The 20,688-nt window shown below is 38.9% G+C and overlaps 1 protein-coding gene across 9 annotated transcripts in view; it reads left to right on the top strand.

Moving 5' to 3' along the window:
* The window catches only part of ANO1 (anoctamin 1), a 121,218-nt gene that overhangs the window by 84,752 nt on the left and 15,778 nt on the right, over positions 1–20,688 (top strand). For 6 of the 9 annotated variants that reach the window (XM_039537491.1, XM_039537498.1, XM_039537497.1 and 3 more), the window contains 10 exons: positions 1,868–2,028; positions 8,212–8,294; positions 10,359–10,370; positions 11,254–11,325; positions 14,479–14,553; positions 16,386–16,587; positions 17,595–17,706; positions 18,253–18,310; positions 18,406–18,506; positions 19,011–19,156. In XM_039537491.1, coding sequence (XP_039393425.1) covers positions 1,868–2,028; positions 8,212–8,294; positions 10,359–10,370; positions 11,254–11,325; positions 14,479–14,553; positions 16,386–16,587; positions 17,595–17,706; positions 18,253–18,310; positions 18,406–18,506; positions 19,011–19,156 — 1,022 coding nt within the window. Of the gene's footprint in view, positions 1–1,867; positions 2,029–8,211; positions 8,295–10,358; positions 10,371–11,253; positions 11,326–13,268; positions 13,347–14,478; positions 14,554–16,385; positions 16,588–17,594; positions 17,707–18,252; positions 18,311–18,405; positions 18,507–19,010; positions 19,157–20,688 lie in introns of all 9 variants that reach the window. The other 3 variants (XM_039537496.1, XM_039537492.1, XM_039537499.1) reach the window with 2 other exon arrangements.

Below are 20,688 nucleotides of genomic sequence, written 5' to 3'. Positions count from 1 at the left end.
TAAGAGTTTGTTCTCCACAGTAGAAAGATATATTTTGTTCTGTACATATTTTATGTTCTCAGAAAGTAGAATCTGGAAACAGCTGTGGGTAAAAAACAGATAGCATGTAGACAATATAGAAGGTCACAGTTAAGCTTATGATGAATCAGCACTTGCTTAGTTTTGAGTTTATATACCTGTAAATCTCCAGAGATGTGACAAAATAATCAGGTGTGGCCCGTTGATGAGGTATGTGCTAAAAATAATTTATTTTAGCTCACTTGTTGACAGCAACTTTTCTGTCCTTTTTCATAATTGTAAATCAGATCATTATATAAATTAATCTTAAAAGAACATTTAAAAAATTGTGTAACCAGAACACAGACGATATGTCTGTTATAAAGTAGTGGATAGTATCTACTGTGAACAACAAAGACAGCTCAAGAATACATATGTCTAAACTAAGTAATCTGGTCAAATTAGTAAAATCCAGGTGCCTGGTGTTTTTTAATTATACTATTTAGTTATTTATTGTACATTTTCAAAAAAGCTTCTAATTTTGCATTTCCAGTTTTGCTTCCATAATCTGTTTCATGTGAAAATGACAGAAATTTAGATATCAACCAGAAACAACGAGATCTGTGTCCACAAATCATGTAGTTGGATGTCCAGGGGAAATTTTCTGGTCTGATAGGGTTGCTTTGCATCACTCCAACTGCTGACAAGTTTAGCAGCCAGCGTAGAAGCTACTCTGATATCCCCTTACCAGCCTCTAGCATAGGGTTTTTTTCTGTGTAGTGGGCTCATCTTCATGCCCCAGCTGCTAGAGTAATTGCTGGGAACCATAGGCAGTCATGCTTAAAGTAGAGCAGTCCTCTTCCTGCTGTACTTTATGCTGGCATTGGCACAGGTTGAAATCAATTTTGCCTATCACCCCACCAGTCCTATCCCTATCTTAGCTCAGAAGGACTAGAGTATCTAGTCCCTAAACTCCATCACTTTTGCATGCTACTGATTGCACCTGCAATTGATTGTAGATGCAAAATTAGCATTTCCCTTGAGGCACCTTAAAAAATGTGGTGCTAAGATCCATGAATGTAGTAGTGGTCTAATGACAATTCTGAGATACTTTTTCTGATACCACACAGCAAACTTTAGACCAGACTGCCAGACAGTCTCTTTTCCCCAGTAAATGGAGTGCAGGTCAAAGCCAAAAACATTGGATCAATTTCATTTAATGTGCCTCTTCTAACATTGTTGCCTTGATCTGAGGTCACATATTCCTGATAGTGTAGTTCGAGAGACAGAGCTAAGTGAGGGGATCATCTTGAGGACAGTAGAGAGGAAGAACAGTTTTGTGATTAATGCACTGGAGATTGGAGTTCAGTTTCCAGGTCTGCCACAGACTGCGTGTGTGTGTCTCTCACTCTGCCTCAGTTCCGCATGTGTATCAAATGGGGTTAATACTTATTTTTCTCCTATCTTTTGTCTGCCTTTATTTACATTGTAAGCACTTCAGAACAGGCTCTCTCTCTCACTTTGTGTTTATACAGTGAATAGCATAAGACCTGATTAATTTCCTCTTGATGTTAATGGAGAGACCCCTGTTGACCTGAATGGGAATTGGATCGGGCCTATAGTGGGATCCTGATGTCATTTGGGGCTTCTAGGACTGACCATAATACAAAATAAATAACAATACTAAGAAGAGGTTGAGAAGTGAGAAGAAATACAAAGGGAGCATTTGGCAGCCCTGCAAGTTGAATGTGCATTCAGTGACCGGGAGCATATGCAGAGGACAAATGTCTTATCAGAAGAGAGAACCTGTGCATGGCAGATGAAATGTATTAACCTTACCCTTTGCATTTACCTGTTGCTTTCCTCACAGTATGGAGATGTGTGACGAGAGAAACAATATCACCATGTGTCCTCTTTGTGACAATACATGCAGTTACTGGAAAATGAGCTCTTCCTGTGCCACTGCTCGAGCGAGTCACCTGTTTGACAACCCAGCAACTGTCTTCTTCTCTGTCTTTATGGCTCTGTGGGGTAAGAAATTTATGGCTTTGACGTGGGGTTTTTAATTTTCTTAAATACATGAGGAAAAAAAACCAAAAAAAAAAAAGCGAAACCAGTATTTTTATTCTTGGACAGTTAATTATGTCAAGTTCCTTCCCACCCAGCCCCCTCCCACTTCTTTCCAATGAAACTGTCCTCCCTAAATTTATATTCTGGACTGAAGGTTAAAATTCAAGCGGTTGCTCAGATGAATATAAAATGAAATTGTTAAGCATATGTCATAAAACTTCTGCATGGCATGTCTAGATTTCATTAAGAGGATTGCATAGCTTGCCAACAAAATTTATTTAGAGCCAGCTTCCAAATTAGAACATTGCTGAAAAGATGTATAGAATATGTGGGGCAGAGAGAGGAAAGGGGAGCGTAATGGCCGTTTGTGACTCAGAACAAAACATGACTGAGTCTTACTGTGCTCATAAATGCAATTAAGTTTATCAGGAAACAGGCCTGGACTAGTGGTCTGCACAGAGGACCATGAACCTGAAGCTGCTGCAATCTAATTATTTTTCAAATGCTGACTCCTCCTGAACTCTTGAGCAAGTTTCTCTGCTTCAGTTTCCACTTGTAAAATTGAGTTGTTAATATTAGCTGTCCCAGGGAAGTGTTGTGAGAATGAATTAGATAAAGTTTGTAAAGTGGTTAGGAGCACTATGTAAGTGCTAAACATTATTACTATTGTCTCAGCTAGATTTCCTAGTGTGGACAGTAGCCCAGATGGTATCAGAAAACCCCTACACAGGAGATTTCTGTTGAAGAGAGATTCAGTGCTGAGGTAACCCAAGGACTTATTCCTTTAAGATAGAGAACTCAGTTTAACCTTTTGGTTATGGAACCGTCACATTGGCCCTGCGTGAGGGGGAATACCAATTAAGTGACTAATCACATCCTCTGCAAGTCATGGGGTTTCCATTAGATAGTCTGGAGTCACTTGTGTACAGAACTAATAAACCTTGCACGTAGGGAGCACAGACGAAGGCTAGCTACCATTCCAGCCCACAGGCTGCATTTCAGCCTCATAGCCTGCCTCCAGCTTGGGGGCAGGGGCGTGGATTCATTCCCAACATCCACCACATTGAATAGCCACAACGTCACTAGTGCATCACCAAAAGCAGCACAAGGAGATCTTTGCCTATGCAGGCTTTCATGTATGAGTAGTGATCTCCATTTTTTATACTCTATCTCATTTAGTTCTGGAAATACAACCGTAGTTTCCATTTACTGAGATGTATAGGGAACCATTTTTTTTATTAGCAGTAATTTAAGATAAGGTTAGTGTATCCTTCAAAATAAAGTAAGAACTTTGTTTTCCTGGCCACAGTCATCAATTTATAGAAGCTGCACTACCATCAGCTATGACTGAATATTCTATTCAGTGTAAGGTAAGGTTGGAAGTGGAGTGGGTACCTACTATATGGTCCTGTTGAGAGTTGGTTTAAAATGCACTCAGCAAACAGGTATAAGATAATCAAGAGGAAATCTGAAGAGGAGAGGTGCAGAATCTGTGGAGATGAGTGATCTGTTATCTTGAACAGCATCTTGTCATGTTACATATATTGAGAAATGTGATATAACCCGGAGCAGCATGCCAACCCATGTCAGAGACTTTAAATAGTCTGATTCTGTCATGTGGGTAATCAAATATCTACTTGCGCTCTCTCCCTCTCTCTCTCTCTCACTCTCTCTCTCTGTGTGAATTGACAGGTACTCCAATTGGTCTGTGGCCTATTCAAATATATCAATGACATGGAAGATTGCCTGAGTTCCATTCCTTAGCAGAGTATATTAGTCCCCTCCACCCATTTTTTGGTAATTGAAGAGGCAATCTCTATTATTATGCAAAGTCAGAGTAAACAAACAACTTGGGGGTGTGTTGGCAAAACACCTCCCCCACAACTGTTTGTGTATTTGGATTCTTGTATATCTTCCATCACCAGAGCATCTGAGAGCCTCACAGACATTTGTGAAGTTATTCTTTGGAGCAGGGAAGTATTGCCCCTGTTTTACAATGAAGAGCTGAGATATAAGGCGATCAAGGCCCCGATTTTCAAAAAGGATTTAAGCGTATGCCTAACTTAAACACTTGAATTTTTCCATTAACTTTAATAATACTGCTTATATGCTTAAGTACCTCAAAGCAAGGCTTCAGGCCTGGATACATAAAGGTACATAGGCACCTAACCCCCAGAATTAGGCAGCTATGTACTGCTTTTAGATGCCACTGTGATCCACAAAATTCCCCTCTCAGCTGCCCATGTTTTTTAGAGTAAGGCAGTAACACTAGTGCCTATGTGAGAAAATTGATGTCGCTCAGGGGTATAACTATTCCACCCCCCTTGAGTGACCTAAGTTTCACCGACGTAAGTTTTCATGTGCAAAGCACTATGTCGGTGGGAGAAATTCTCCTGGAGTCTCCAGGAATTAAAGATTAATCTTTAAGTAAAGATTATGTCATGTGATGAAACCTCCAGGAATACATCCAACCAAAACTGGCAACCCTACTCTAGGTACCCAGATGTCTATCTCTTACCCTAAGCCCCAGAGCAATCCACACCCAGGGGAAGATAGGCATTCATTCACCTAACTTGTCTGCTGGGCCTGATCCAGTAGGTGTGCTCAGAGGCTGCCACATAACTCCACACAAAATAACTGGGGGAAGGGAAGGTTTCTTATAAGCTTTAGCCCAGTGGTGAGGGTACTTACCTAGGAAGTGGGAAACCAAGGGCTCAAGTCCTCCCTCTGCCTGAGGGGGAGAAGGGTTTTGACCAGGGATCTGCCACCTCTCTAAGAGCCCTAACCACTGGTACTCTGATGTGGGATACTCTCCTGTTTAAGTTGTTCCACTTTAAATACATCATTGATTAATATTAATTGGGCTGGAGGAAAAGGGAGAATCACTGTGAATCCTAGTGGTTAGAGCACTAAGCGGTGAGGTGGCAGATCCCTCCTCCTCATCAGGCAGAGGGGAGTGGACTTGAACATGGGGTCTCCCATACCCCAGGTGAGTACCCTCACCACTGGGCTAAATGTTACAGGGGAGCTGTCCCCCACCCCAGCTGTTTTGTATGGAGTTGGGCAGCCTCTGACCACACCTACTGGATCAGGCCCTGCAGACAAGTTTGGCAGGGGAACCCTTATCTTCCCCCAGTTCATGTGTCACAAGCAGATACAGGCACCTCCCTGCGAGGAGTGGGCCTCAGGACATATCAACTATTCCACTGGCTCCTGGCCTAGGTTACTGGCTTTTGTGGATTGCATTCCTAGGCACCTATGTCTCCCCATTCATCGTATAGGAAGCTGAGGCACCTATCTCAGGCCTTGTGGACTGCGGTGGTGTTCCTGTGATTATCTGGGTGCCTGAGACCCTTTGTGGATGTGGGACTAAGTGCCTTCCACAACATCACACAGGAAATCTCTGGAAGGGATGAGAATGGAACCGCAATACCCTGAGTCACAGGATAGGGCCTTAGCTACAAGATCATCCTTCCTCTCGCACATGGCCACCCTGCCTGGCACCCACACAGTTGTTCCACATCTGCTACTGTTGCTACAAGCCAATAGCACGCTGTGCTTCCCAAACGCAGGGTTTTTCCCATACCATAACTTTGTTTTGGTGACTTACTGGTCTTTCTCATGACACCTCCAACACACATGCTGTAGTGCTGTGGAGACAAGAGTCCATTCATTAGTTATCAGTAAGGTTAAGATTTTGTCAGTTATTTTTAGTAAAGTCAGGGACAGGTCACGGGCAATAAACAAAAATTCACAGAAGCCCGTGACCTGTCCCTGACTTTTACTAAAAATAACTGTGACAAAATGGGGCTGAGCCCAAGCCCTACTATGGGAAGAGAGGAGGAGGATCCCCCCGCCGCCCAGGGCAGCTGACAGCTCCAGATTTCCCCACCACGTGCGGCAGCTGAGAGCTGCATAGGCACCTGCAGTGGCTCAAGCTCCAGGAGGCCCCCCACCACCTATGGCTGTTGAGAGTTGTAAGGGGCCCTCCATCGCCTGCAGCGACTCAGAGATCCGGGGTTCCCCTGCTGCCCACGACAACTAGGAGCTGCGGGGATCCCCGCTACCCACAGCGGCTCAGAGCTCTGGGGCCAGCAGCTGAGAGCTCTGGGTCCCCTCACCATCTGCGGCTGCTGAGATCCCCTCTGCTGTGGCTCAGAGCTTGGAGCTGCAGGGACCCCCTGCCACGCGCAGCACCTGGGAGCTGCGGTTCCCCCATCTCTTAAATTAGCAATCTGACATTGATTTTCTGTCCCCTAAAAATAAGGCCTGAATTTGTGTGGTATGAAACCTCATCCAGAATCCCTCAAAATCCAGCTCAAATAATGATCTAGAAAGCAGTCTACCAGAATCTTTGAGCTCAGTTTGTGTTTATGGGCACAGATGAAATGTGAAAATGCATATGTGTTTGGCAGAAAGTCATTCTTTCTTTGCTACTTCTTTGAACCTGCCGCAATTGGTTGGTGCTTCTCATATGAGCTAACAGATGGCTATGTTTCAGATGTAATATTTTCATTTTATATTTTTCTAAGTTGATGCTGTAAAATGATTTCTGGTAACAGCATGAAGCAATGTGTCTTTCATTTTCTCACTGTACGTGGAAACTACAGACCACAATGTAAGAACTCTCAGGGGCACAGAGAAGCGGCAGGGACTCAAGGGTTATATCACAGACTGTTTTAAGATATAATGATGATTTTACCAATTTACAGGAAGCATAAGATTTATAAAGGGGTTCCGTTGTAGGCTTTGTACGTGAGAATTTCACTTGGAGGACCGATGAACGCTAAAAGCACAGCCTGCTTCCAGTCACTCTTTTATCTATATTAGTCTCTCTCTCCCCCTCTCTGCCTCCAAGGTTTTACTGAATATCACGGTACATCTTGCTGAGCACATCTGTTAGTATTCACTGCAGAAGAATTCTCGGGGGGTTAGCCTTTCTCAATGGACTTGCTTTCATAATTACTTATTTACTGAACTGTGCTGGTTTGTTCCCAGCATTAAAATGTATGTCCTCTGAGAACTTCCTCCACCTCAAAGGCACATACACTGATAAAGAGCGGAAATTTGCTGCAACTCAAGAGTTGTTTTCACATTGCTCCTTTTTCCTGGGTCTACCCTGTTAAAAACAAAATGACTGCTGCACCGTGGATCCCCTTACAATGGCCATTAAAAAGCTCCCTATTTCCAACACTTATAAGGTTTGATCTGTATGCAGTTTTTGTATAACTATTTTGGATAGGGCTGTGATTATTTATTGAAACAGTTATACTAATACAACCTCTAGTGTGGACATATTTACATCAGTATAAAGGTGCCTTATACCAGCATAGCTTATTCTCCTTTATTCTCCTTCCCTAATGGGAATAACCTATAAGTACCTTTATACCATTATAACTGTGCCCACACTTGGGGATGGGGAAGAGCGGTGTCGTGCCACTTTTTAACTATACCAGTATAGTTAAGGATCTCAACTGTTGTGTATGGATAAAGCTAATACTGTTCAGATTGCTAGGCAGCCATATACAAATGATGCCTGTAATATCATTACAGAGACAAATACTAGTTAATTTTGATTTGGGCACCTAACTCCCTGAGGTACCTTTGAAAATCCCAGCCTTAATTGTGCACTTAACTATCCACTACCAGGAACAAACAAAGGTTTTGTGGGTATGTGAGAATGCATTTCTTTTGGCTCCCATAGTTAAAAGTTGGCTCCCAGAGTTTGGCCCTTAGTATTTACCAAGTACTCCTGAGGAATTCAGAATTCTCACTAACATAAATTTCCATTTACAATTTAATTATAAATTATTTAAAAAACAGCTCCTGAAATTAAACTGCCCTAAAAACTAGCCACCTTCTGTTCAAACCTAATGGAAGTTTAGGATGTGCCAGATATGCAAAATCAGGCCCTTATGCATAATAGTTTTACTTATTAACATCATGTAGATATCAGGCCAATTCTGCTCTCGGTTTTTCTCAGTGGAGATCCTCTGGATTTACACCAGGGTAACTGAGAATAAATTTGACCCAACACACCTAAGCAGATACTTTAGACAAATTCTATCCCAGGCCAATTTGATTTTGAAGACCTTATAAATGATCCAAATAACTATGCTGTAACAAACTATTTTTAATTCCCAGCTGCCACTTTTATGGAACACTGGAAGAGAAAACAGATGCGTCTCAACTATAGATGGGATTTGACTGGGTTTGAAGAAGAGGAGGTTAGTTTTTAAGTTGGATTGGTTTGACTCCATTTCATGGTTTTGTTACATTTTAACTTCAATAATTATACTGTAAATGGCGCTGTACTCTAAACTGTTAAGACTTTGCTTCATGGAATACTGCAAGATTTTTGCAGTAATTCCTTGGTGCAAAGGAAAATACTGTAGGTGAACTATGTCTGAGTTTTTTATTGTGGGTGTATTGCTAGCACATTTTGTTACCATGGAAGCATAATTGTATATCTACAACACCCCTCACGCATGCGCGCACACACACACTTTTTAGAAAAAAAAAAGTTAGGTCATACCTAGTAATGCAGGCCCGGAATATATAGCTCATACATAATTCCCTGACTCAAGAAAGGATATTAAAAGCAGAGAGACTTACTCTCCTCTTAGCTACTCTGCTATAAGTCAGGAATGGGTCTGTGAAAGTTATTAATGTTTACACCATTGTATAACCAGCATGAAGAATCAGGTTCTGAAAATGGCATAGTTGCTCCATTCAAGTCAATGGGAAAAGCTCCCATAAACTTTAATGGTGCAGGATCACGTTTTAATTAGGCAATTTTTGTGGAAAATACTGCAGGTACATTGGTATGGAGCATTGTGTAAAAATACTAGGACACAAATTTGGAGGTTGTCTTTGCTGTGTGTGCCAAAAGACATATTTGTGAGTGGTTAAAGATAGGAAGATCCAAGCAAAAGAGTTTGTTCGAGAGAGAGAGAGAGAGAGAGAGAGAGAGAGGAGTGCTAAATATTAAAATGTTTATGGAATACAAGGAAAAGAGTCATTTTGAGGATCTGCATTTCAAAGCTCTTCATCCAAAGTCCACGGAAGGCAGTTGTAGTTTATCAGTGACTTCAATACATTTTGGATGAGACCCTAGCTGCACAATTCATTTGAGCATCTTTGGCATACCCAAAACACCCATAGAAGATCAGGAGGAAAGTTTAGATTTATTCCATCTCAGGTGTTATGGGTTTTTTAGCAACAACATTTGGATTGCAAATTGGAATTGAAGGCAGTGGGAGTTCTGAGTGGTAAATATTTTGGGCTTTATTCAGCCCAAAAAACCATTCAAAGCCATCACTCAGCTGTAGCTGTTCCACTAACTTCCATGAGAGTTGGACTGGGCCCTATATCTTTGTAAAGTTCATTTCTTGGACGTTATGCCTGTAGTTCTTTTATTAAAAATATGGCTTCCTGTGCAATCTAGACATAGTGATTATATTCACAATAAATACTATTAAAATACATTCCCATAATTCAGGAGACCTTTTATTAAACAATGTGTCATGCCTGGGGCCTGATATTATAATTCTACAAAAGCTTTTTTATTTTTAATTGAATTCTCAAAAGAAAGTTTGGTTTCTAGGGCCCCAGTCCTGGTAAGTGCTCCATGCAGGCATATCCTGTGCCAGAGCACTGCAGGATTGAGGCCTGCTATTTTACTGAATGACAATATGAGGATTTTTTTTTCTAGCTATTGTAAGACGACTGTCCTTTTATTTTTGGTATCTAATTGTTAGCATACATGAAAATGGAAAGGATTAACTGTATCTTTCCAACAGCTATCCCCTTCGTGAGTGCGTTTAGAGTTCTCTGCAGTAAAAACAATGTCTGACCAGAGACAGCAGCTGTTAATAAAATATATTTTACTCTTCACTTAATATGCTCCCGCTAGCTAATACAGCCCCTTGTTTAGCAGCACACTTACACTCCTAACTTTCCATTGACTTCAATTGGACTTAAGCAGATGCTTATATGTTTGCTGAATCAGGATCTCAGATGGCATCCAAAAATACTAAAATATTTAATCTTCTGTTGGGTACATTTATTCAGTAAACTCTTTCATGCAGTAATGTTAGTATATCTTCAATATGAAAACAAGAGCAGACTGATTTTTCCTGGTTGTGTCTGTCCATCCCCTCTATCTATCATGTTGTTCCATGTGATTTAAAAATAAATAAATTCAGTGCAATTTGCAACAGTTCAATAATCATCTTTTTTTGTTTGTTTTTTGTGTTTTGTTTTTTTCTTTCTTTTCTGGTTTCCTGAAGGAGGCAGTCAAGGTTTGGAATTTTTTTAATTGCTCTACCTTTTTTATTACCTGTCTATCAGTGAAAGGTATCTTTTGATTTCACCTACTTCTTTTTTCCAGCATCTAATTTCCTTAAAGCTCCCACTACAGTGATTCTTTCTTTCCTTTTTTCCAGTGGTTGGACTTCTTTTTTTTCAAATCCATTCTATTTTTCCATCCAGTGCATTCTTGTGGGTACTTTTGGAATCCTTCAGCTGTCTCGTTCCTTCTATTTCGGGTTATTTTCCTAAATCTCCTCTTTTCATTGTATGTGGTTAGTCTAATATGCAGTGTCTGTTGCATTGCAGAGATGTACCTTTCTAGGGATGTTGCCGTAGGTATGAATAAATTTGGTATTAAAACTTGGCCCACCTGAGAGACTCATTGGCAACTTGCCAGTACCCCAAGAGCTGCACATATTTTGCCTAAATTATAGCAGATAACAGCTACCCTTCATGAAGCATGGTTCATAGAGATTATAGTTTGTAGAATGCAATGTTTCATCTTGATCCAAATGGCAATATCTCATATCAAGATGGGACATCACATGTTGTGATCTGTAGTCTCTGCAAGCTGCGCTGTAAATCACAATGACCCAAGCTTGATCTGCACAGGGTTACAGTTGATATATTCTGTAGAGCTTTTTTCTGTTTCCTAAACATTTATTCCTTGGAATACAATTTAGAATGATATAGTACTTCAAAGATTTTAGCTCCAACATGCTATCAACTTTACAGTAGTGATATGTATAGTAAATTAGAATTCCGTATGAGAACTGGGAAATTAGTAGGAACTGGACTTATCATTTGTTCATATATAGATGAACTAGGAAATAGATATAATTTCTTTACTATTAAATGTGACTTATTTCACAGGCTCATCCCAGAGCAGAATATGAAGCTAAAGTATTAGAAAAATCACTGAGAAAAGAATACATACATAAAAAGGTATGCTAAAAATATTTATGTATTTAACCACGGAAACTTCTTTGGTGAATAAATCCATTTACAGATGACTTGACCAAGATTTTGGAAACAAAAATAAACTTAAAGACACTGTTGTATATCACGTGTAAGCTTCCAAACATTTCTTTAACTGTTAATTGCATTTGCAGTAGCACATACATTTCATATATATAAAGCTTTTACGAATATAGAAATTAATTCAGTGTTTGGGTATAAGATGTATTTTAATAGAATTCTTCAACTATCATTTGAATTCTTATTAGGCTATGGATAAAGTTTGAGAAATCTATAACTGAACCTGGTATCTTGCAGTATTATAAGTAACTAGAACTTCTCAGGAGAGATTATCATGCCTTCCTAGCATCCATCATCATAACAACATGCTAATTGTTTGGTCCAAACCTTGCGGTCCTTTACTTATTCCAATCAAAGTCTGGCTGAATAAGAACTGAGCAAAAACTGAATGTTGATTCATATCCTACTGCAGATTTTCCCACAGGAGAGGTATATGGAAGAGGAAAACTCAGTAAGCATCTCTGATGGATTTTCCTCCCTACTTTTCCATTGGGAAATTAAGATTTGCTTTCTCCTTCTTTGTGGCAAATGTATCCATTGGAATGGACTGTTCACAAATTTAAAAATGCCTCTAAAAGACACACGTTCAGCCACTGGATTGGAATCTGGCTTTCTGCACTTAGGTCTTGAGATGTTTGTGGCTTTTAAAAATCCTATGGGATTTAATAAAATGGTTACTAAAATAATGAATAATAATAATAATACTAACCCCAATTTCCTGGCTGAATTCCAGCTTGGGCAATCACCTTCCTCATTTCTAAATATAATCCCCCTGCCATCCCAGCTGTATAAGGTATCTTTCACTTCTGGTCCCAACTTCTTTTGTTGTGTTGCGGTTAAACACTTGCTACATGTCACCCCAGAGGTGGCTGCATTTCAGTGGTGCATGAAGTGATACCTGTGAGTAGCTTGTACAGCATAGCAGACGTTTGGATTGTACAACACATTGGGATCCTTCAAGACAGAAGGTATTATGTAAATGCAAGCTATTAGTATAGCCAGTTACTATATGACAATTAGGTTACTTAGTGATGGACACCTTAAATAGACTGGACTGGAATTATTTTAAATTTGTCTGTTTTGTTTTCTTACATGCTTACATTTATGTATAGTTTGGCCATTCTTAAACAATGGCATCAGCTGGTTCTGATACATTTTAGTTAGACTATAGCAGAAAATGTTCAAGCTTAACCTCTTTTTAATATTAAAAGGTTTTAATTTCAGCATGGAATACCTTACATGCAGCATTACTTTAAAATAAAAAGCTTTTTTGTGATGAAGAAAGAAGATCTGAATACATTGTTTTTATTTCCCCAGCAAAAGTGGAGGGCTTTGTACTTTTTTTGTTAAATACTTTAGAAATACAGGTCTCACTCCTGTAAATTTCAGCCTAAAGTGCCAATGTATTAAAGTTCACAGTAAACATCCCTTCTGAGACCTCTTGGAAGCCAGTCAAACCATGAAAAAACAGACCTGAAATTCCTGATATTTCTCAAACCAAACCTCAAAATGAATGAAAACTTTCAGAAGAGAAGCCTTTCAGGCTTTCTTTATACATCATAAAGAAGAAGAAGAAAAGGGCATGAGCCTAATATTTTGTAAATTCTTTGCAGGTCACCTTTAGAAGTGGGATTTCTTCCAAATAGTGGGTTGTTGGTTTTTTGTTTTTGTTTTTTAAATAAACCTGAAGCTGGAACACAAAGCATTGAGCAAACTAATGGAGTACTTGTTGCTAAATTGCACTGTGTACTTGTTCAGCAGAGAGTGTGTGGATTAATTTGGCATTGTTAGTCAATGCTTTGTAACGTTGTATCGCATGGTCCTTTTTTGTTTCCTTTGATTGCCATCAGAAGCGACGACATTTGCCAGAAGAGACAGGAAACAAATGGAGACAGAGAGTTAAGACAGTCATGGCTGGGGTGAAATTGGTACATTTCATTCACATTTGTGGAGAAACTCAAACTATGAGTAATTACGGAAGACACAAATTGATTGTTTTTCTCAACAACCTTTGGTTGTTGAACCTTTAATATTCACATTCAGTTGTTATTTTCTCCTCTCTTCAGCACCCAGATAGACATTGTGTTTACATGTAGTGGGGATGGCACTGCATGGCTAATCTTTGGGTTACCATATTGAATGGATGTTGCATTTTTGTAATGAAGCATGTGCCACATGTTTGACGGAGTTGCCTGCTGTTCTATCAGACAACATGCATGTAACTTTGAATGAGATATTGTTGTTCAGTACAATGTAGTGTCATCTTCTTTAATGTTACTTTCCTTTGACATTTTCTTTCTGCCTTTAAGAAATCATTCTCATTCTGCAAACTTTACAAATGAAATCAGATCAGAGATGACTTTCTAAATGAGATTGTCCTTCCCAGATAGATTGTGTGATCAAAATTAATAGAGTGATCAAATATAGTAAGTGTGATCCTGCAGAGATTTTGCATGTGAGTAACTTAACTCATGAGTAGTCGCACTGGCATCAATTTTATTCATGTTTGTAAAAGTTACTCATATTCAGATGTTCACAGGATTAGATCCATAGCGAAGCAAAATCAACCCTGGCAACATTGCACTAAGGGCCCAATCCTGAACAGCCTCCTCCATGTGAGCAATCTATATTGCAATGGGACAACCTATAGGTTTAAGTATTCCTCATGTGCGTAAGGCTTGCAGGGACAGTCCTAATGGTGCTTTATTGAAAACATATTCTAACCAAAAAAGTTTAAATCTTTTCTGGGAAAGGAAAATAAAATATTTTACACTAGGAGAAATCTAATTTCACAGCGTAATAGTTTACTTTAAGTGTGTTTCTCAAAAAAGCGGTTCAGACTCATTTATACAATGCAGGATTTAGCACCAAATTGAAGCTGTAAGATGTTTACCTGTATAAAATTGTATCTTTAAACACTGTATCCTTCTACCTTCTAACTGGTTGTGTGTTTGACTGTTTTCCTGTGCCTTGGTGTGTTTGTTACAAGAACAAATAGAAGAGATCTTTTTAGATGCTGTATTAAATTACAGGGTGTTTTTTTTTTCTTTCATATTTTAGACTGATAAAGAGAAACTGACATGGAAAGATCGTTTTCCAGCATATTTTACCAATTTTGTTGGCATTATCTTCATGGTAAGTATTTCCTGGAAAATATTTAAGATTCACCTTAGTGAGTCATTGTGAAATCTGCCTTTTACAATGGGCACCTTTTTATCTAGGAGAAAAAACTACGCAATCACTTTAAAGTTTAAATCATTTGAAAATCACTTTGCTCAGGTTGTACTTGACTTTTGTTTTGCTTGTATGTCTTTCTTTCATAGTGTCTTTAATGAGGACTGGGAAACAAAAGATATATTTCTCTATAGAACTGTACACTTCCCATGCACTGCTTTGAAAGGGATGGTAATTTACCGCACATAGTCTGCTTTGGAGAGTTTGTCAGTCATGGATTCTTTTGGATTACAGGTTCCAAATTAAGTATGTCTTCTCTTACATCTGAGTCAGAGCAGTTCAAGTTCGCCAGTCACATGACATCACAGGGTCTGTAACTCAGTAGATGTGCAGAAATTGCTGTAGTTATTATGACTCAGATTGTCCCTTCTCATGGTAATACCTGCAGGAGGGGTGACTGGGGATCCCCATTCCACAGTTCTTAACTAATTGTTCCGTGAAATTGTCTCCATGGAATAAGTCCTGGGGTCTCCAAATCTGGATACTCTAAGGGAGGCCAGGGGCATTCAAATGGAGATCATGTGCTTCCATGCCAGTTCTGATCTTTGGTGGCTACCAACCCCTCAGCTTCTTAGCAGTACAGCTCCAGTACAGCTTCATTATCAGGGATTCCCTCTGGCCTTATCTGTCCTCCACCTTAGTGTGTGTGTATGAGCAAGGGAAAAGATAATATAGACCCTAGGCTATATTATTTCTTTCTGGGAATCTCTGTGAGGATGAGGAAGGACAAAATTGTCCAAGGCCCTAGTCTATACTTGGCCTATCTAGTTGCTGCCCCTATTCCAGTGTGTAGACCCATGGAATGGCCTCTGAGTTGCTACACAGGTAGTTGACTCCCCACTTCTGCATTTCAGGTAAAGCAAAGAACTCATGGAAATGTTTGATTCTGGGAACAATGATCTAGGCCTACATGTAGAATAGCCCATAGTTTGGTGTTTTAATTCTTTATTTTGAATGAGTGGGCCTGCACCATTTGGGATCAGAGGACAGAAATATGTTCCTGAAGTCCTCTTAAGGCCCAATCCTGAGAGGATCTGAGTGCCTCCTGTAATTTCAGTGGGAGCTAATCACTTCTCAGGAAAGTGCTCAGTATCTTAGCGGAGCATGTTCTTAATATACTCTTCCATTTAAGCAGTGTAACAATTTAAGAAGGGCTTTTTTCCCAAATCTTTCAGGAGTCAGCTATATTTTTCTGGGTTTTATTGTGCTCTTGAAATAATATGTAGCTGATCTGCAGCACCATTACTTTTAGTTTAATCTTTGAACTCTCACAAAATTGGAGGTCTCAGAGGGACATTCAGAAGTTTAGACACAAAGAAAAGCTAAGCTATATCACTCTCAGAAATATTCTCCTCTTCATATCTACTGGCCACATTCATTCCTGGATTTTCCTTTACAATAAGCCACTTAACACATATCCATTAATGTTATGAGCATCAATTAAAAGTGAAGTGCACCAATATTAATATAAACTATACCTCTAGCATTTGCATGTAGATTCCTTTTCATTAAGTGCTAACACCATGATATGAAATTACTGTTATGATCAAAGTGCTAGGAACAGAGGATATGTGCCAGAGCCAATTGAAGTCAATAAGAGTCCTTTCAGTGATATCAGTGGGATTGGGATCAGGCCCAGGGAGTACATGGGAGGCATTTCAGAGTTAAATCTGCTTGCTGATGAATGACAGTGGGGTGTTTTTATAACAGATAATGCCATCTTGTATTCTCAGATTGGACTGACATTTGCTATCGTGTTTGGAGTCATTATATACAGAATCTCCACTGCAGCAGCCTTAGCCCTCAGCTCAACTCCCTCTGGCCGGTCTAGTGTTAGAGTAACAGTCACTGCAACTGCAGTTATTATTAATCTGGTGGTGATCATCATTCTAGATGAAGTATATGGCTGCATAGCCAGGTGGCTAACTCAGATTGGTAGGTATAAATCATTGTCAGTTCTATTAGATCAGTTATTTCGTAAAGTACAAAAACTATTTATTTACATAGCATCATTTTCTAACTTCAGACAGATGAGCAAAAACCTGGAAATTCAACCATAAGGCTTCAATTCTATCTCCTTAGCTTAAAGAAAAAACATTGAAGGGCACATGAAATTGGTTTTATTTTTAGCTGCTTTTTCTCTCTGCTGCTATTGCTCCAATTATGACTGGGCAAAGTGGTTCCGGATAAATTAAAACTCTTGTGCCCAGTCATAACTTATTTTGGGAATGCAACTTATTTTGGGTCTTTCTAAGGTTTGGTAATGTACAGATATTTTTTCTTTTTCACATCCAATCATTATTTATTTAGCACAGAAAATATAAAGCCATGGAAAAAGGAAGTGCCAAAACACTGTGGAACCAATTTTCTTGTGCTATTTTCAGACAGGACCAGAAGTAGAAGGGCCAAAAATTTTATCCAACCTCATGTTTTATGCTAGATCCATACTAATTTTATGGATACAGGTAGTTTGGATATTGTCATTGCAAGTGAGATTCATGGGAGTTCCAGACACAGAGTTATTATCAAATTGAGCCTATTGTTTGAGAAATACTGTAAAGTAGGTCCCCAAATTACCTTTCTTTTTTCTCTAAGCAATTTTCTTATCTTCCTCTGCCATAACTGTTTGTTTAAATGTGCAGTTCTGTCATCAATACAGCTGGCATGCTCCCATGGACTTCACTTGAGGACAGCCCTCCTGTTTTGTTATGCTCTTTTGTTGTTGTTTTTTAAAATCAGAATAAGTTATCTATGTGGCTTGTTTCTTTTCCCATTGCCTTTGGTCGGATTAGGTTTCTCCACCTCAATTTAAATATGTTCATATTTCCTTAAGGGGATAGTTGTTTAGATTACATTAGGGAGTTTTCCAAAGTCCCAACTTTGTAGACCCTTAACACTTTCCAGTCCAGAAGTTTCCTTTATGTGTGTCTTGTTTACTTCAGAGGTCCCAAAAACAGACAAGAGTTTTGAAGAGCGGCTGATCTTCAAGGCCTTCCTTCTGAAATTTGTCAATGCCTACACTCCCATTTTCTATGTTGCTTTCTTCAAAGGCCGGTGAGTAACCTAGACATGTAGTTTGAAATTATTTGTGTATGCCCATGTTCTGGTTGAGTCTTGGTGTGCAGCTAGTACTGGGAGTCTTATATACATCTAAAGATAGTGTGTGATCCATAGAATTTATCTGTCTCTCTCTCTCTCTCTCTCCTAATGCGTCCCACTTTTCTTTCTCATCTCCCCATGTTGTCTCATTTTAAGTGAAATTTGTTTATTTTTCTTTTTTAGATGTACTTTTAAAATAAGTTTGCAGATATGTATCTGTAATACTTAGGATGTACCTAGAAAACTTAGTAAAAACTTTATAATTTAACTAATTCACCAATTAAATTTAAAACAATAAAATTAAAATATTCCAAACACAAGTACCTAAAATTGTCCTTTTTGAACTTTACTATGTGATGACAAATTATTAACTGATCCTAAAGTCCTTGTGCATGTGTAACTCTCACTCAAAGCATTAGCTATTTTACATGGAGGACTGAAGGATCAGATGTATAAAAAAGGTAGAACATAATTCCAACCATTGTTTACAAACTCTCCTAGATTTGTTGGACGTCCTGGAGACTATGTCTACATTTTTCATTCTTTCCGAATGGAAGAGGTAATCGCTATTCAGCATTGATCAAGAAAATAACAGTGAATCACGATCAAATGATTTGGCAAAAATGCTGACTTAATCTCCTTTCTTGGCTTTAGTGTGCCCCTGGTGGTTGCTTAATGGAATTGTGTATCCAGCTTAGTATTATCATGTTGGGCAAACAGCTGATTCAGAATAATCTCTTTGAGATTGGTATCCCGTAAGTAAGATCATTACCTTCATTTTATACCATACGTAAAGTACACTGCATATCAACCTTTTATGATGCAAACATCTGGCTTCTTTTGGTTTATAGTCCTCATGCAAGGAATCTGTACAGCAAGACTATGCCTGCAATATAGCTGTGCCTTTGCACCCCACAGTATTTTCAAACTCCTCGTGTATTTTTGTAACATGCAGACTTCTTTGAAAAGTGTTAAAGACTATTGATTTTATACTCTTTACAGCTGAGTTCGATGTTCAGCATTTGGTTCAGTTGTTACCAGATTTGAATATCAGTGAGTGCTGATCCCTAATTGCTTGTCTTTACCTTTGGCTTTTACACAGTTTTTGTACAGATTATGAAAACTGATGACGTAAGGCTTTTTTTGTGCCTATTGCATGAATTTAACTGTCATTCCTGAAGCATCCAAACGGGGGTGGGGTGGGGTGTGTTTTAATGGGGAAAAAACCCTGCTAAGATGATCATTTTTGTTTCTTCCAGAAAAATGAAGAAATTAATAAGATACATCAAATTAAAGCGACAACGCTCTTTAGATCATGAGGAGCATATGAAAAAAAAACAACGCTATGAAGTGGACTATAACTTGGAGCCTTTTGCTGGGCTTACTCCAGAATACATGGAAATGAGTGAGTGAAGTGGAAAATAATTAAATTTAAACTGTAATGACTATAACTGTGGAGATGGTGAGTTGAGTTCTTTGAACTAGCAGATATGATTCATGTTAAACTACTTTATAAAAATGTCCTCCCTGGCAGTAACTGAAACCCTGCTGGCTGCTACGGGTGACTAACTGGCTCATGTGGTATGGCATTATGGTCTGGATGTATGCATATCACTGTCCTAAAGTGGCTAACCTAGAGAAAAGCCCTATAACAACAGCTCAAGTGAAAAAGGGCTGGCTTCTACCTCCCATACCATACGTTTGTGGTAATAGCTGACAGCCATGGTTCCATATACCTCGATACAGTACTGAAATACCAGATGTTATCTGTTGATCTTTGTTACAGTAACAGTAACACACAGTTTGAAATATACTATATTTATAGCACAATGTACATTTGGCTCCAAGAGACAAATTTTGCTCTCAGTTGCACCCGTGTACACCAGCGATAATTCCACTGAAATTAGTAGAGTTAATTCTGGTTTAAGAGAGCACAAAATTTGGCCCTGTTACCTGAATTCCAGGCTGAATCCTCACAGATACTCCAGCGATCTTACACAGATCACACACATATTGTTATTAGTAATTAGGGCTGTCGATTAATCACAGTTAACTCACATGATTAACTCAATTGCACTGTTAAATAATAGAATACCAATTGAAATGTATTAAATATTATGGATGTTTTTCTACACTTTCATATATATTGTATTCTGGGTTGCAACTGAAATCAAAGTGTATATTATTTTTGCTTGCAAATATTTGCACTGTAAAAATGATAAAAGAAATGGTATTTTTCAATTCACTTCATACAAATATGAAAGTGCAGTCTCTTTGTCATGAAAATGCAACTTACAAATGTAGATTTTTTTTTACGTGACTGCACTCAAAAACAAAACAATGTAAAATTTCAGATCCTACAAGTCCATTCAGTCCTACTACCTGTTCAGCCAATCGCTCAGACAAACAAGTTTGTTTACATTTAATGGAGATAATGCTGTCCTCTTCTTATTTACAATGTCACTAGAAAGTGAGAACAGGTATTTGCATGGCACTTTTGTAGCTGGCATTGCAAGGTATTTATGTGCCAGATCTGCTAATCATTTGTATGCTCCTTCAAGCTTCGGGCACCATTCCAGAGGACATACTTCCATACTGATGATGCTCATTTAAAAAAATAAGTGTTAATTAAATTCCTAACTCAGCACCTTGTGGGAGAATTGTATGTCCCCTGCTCTGTTTTACCCACATGCTGGCATATATTTCATGTTTATAGCAATCTTGGATGATGACCCATCATATGTGGTTCATTTTAAGAACATTTTCACTGCAGATTTCACAAAACGCAAAGAAGGTACCAATGTGAGATTTCTAAAGATAGCTACAGCACTTGACCCAACATTTAAGAATCTGAAGTGACTTCCAAAATCTGAGAGGGATGAGGTGTGGAGCTTGCTTTCAGAACTCTTAAAAAAGCAACACTCCAATGTGGAAACT

The sequence above is a fragment of the Mauremys reevesii genome, linkage group 4, assembly GCF_016161935.1.
Source record: "Mauremys reevesii isolate NIE-2019 linkage group 4, ASM1616193v1, whole genome shotgun sequence".
NCBI lineage: Eukaryota > Metazoa > Chordata > Testudines > Geoemydidae > Mauremys > Mauremys reevesii.
Note: the sequence above shows the minus strand (reverse complement) of the source record. Positions and strands in the feature narration are given on the sequence as shown.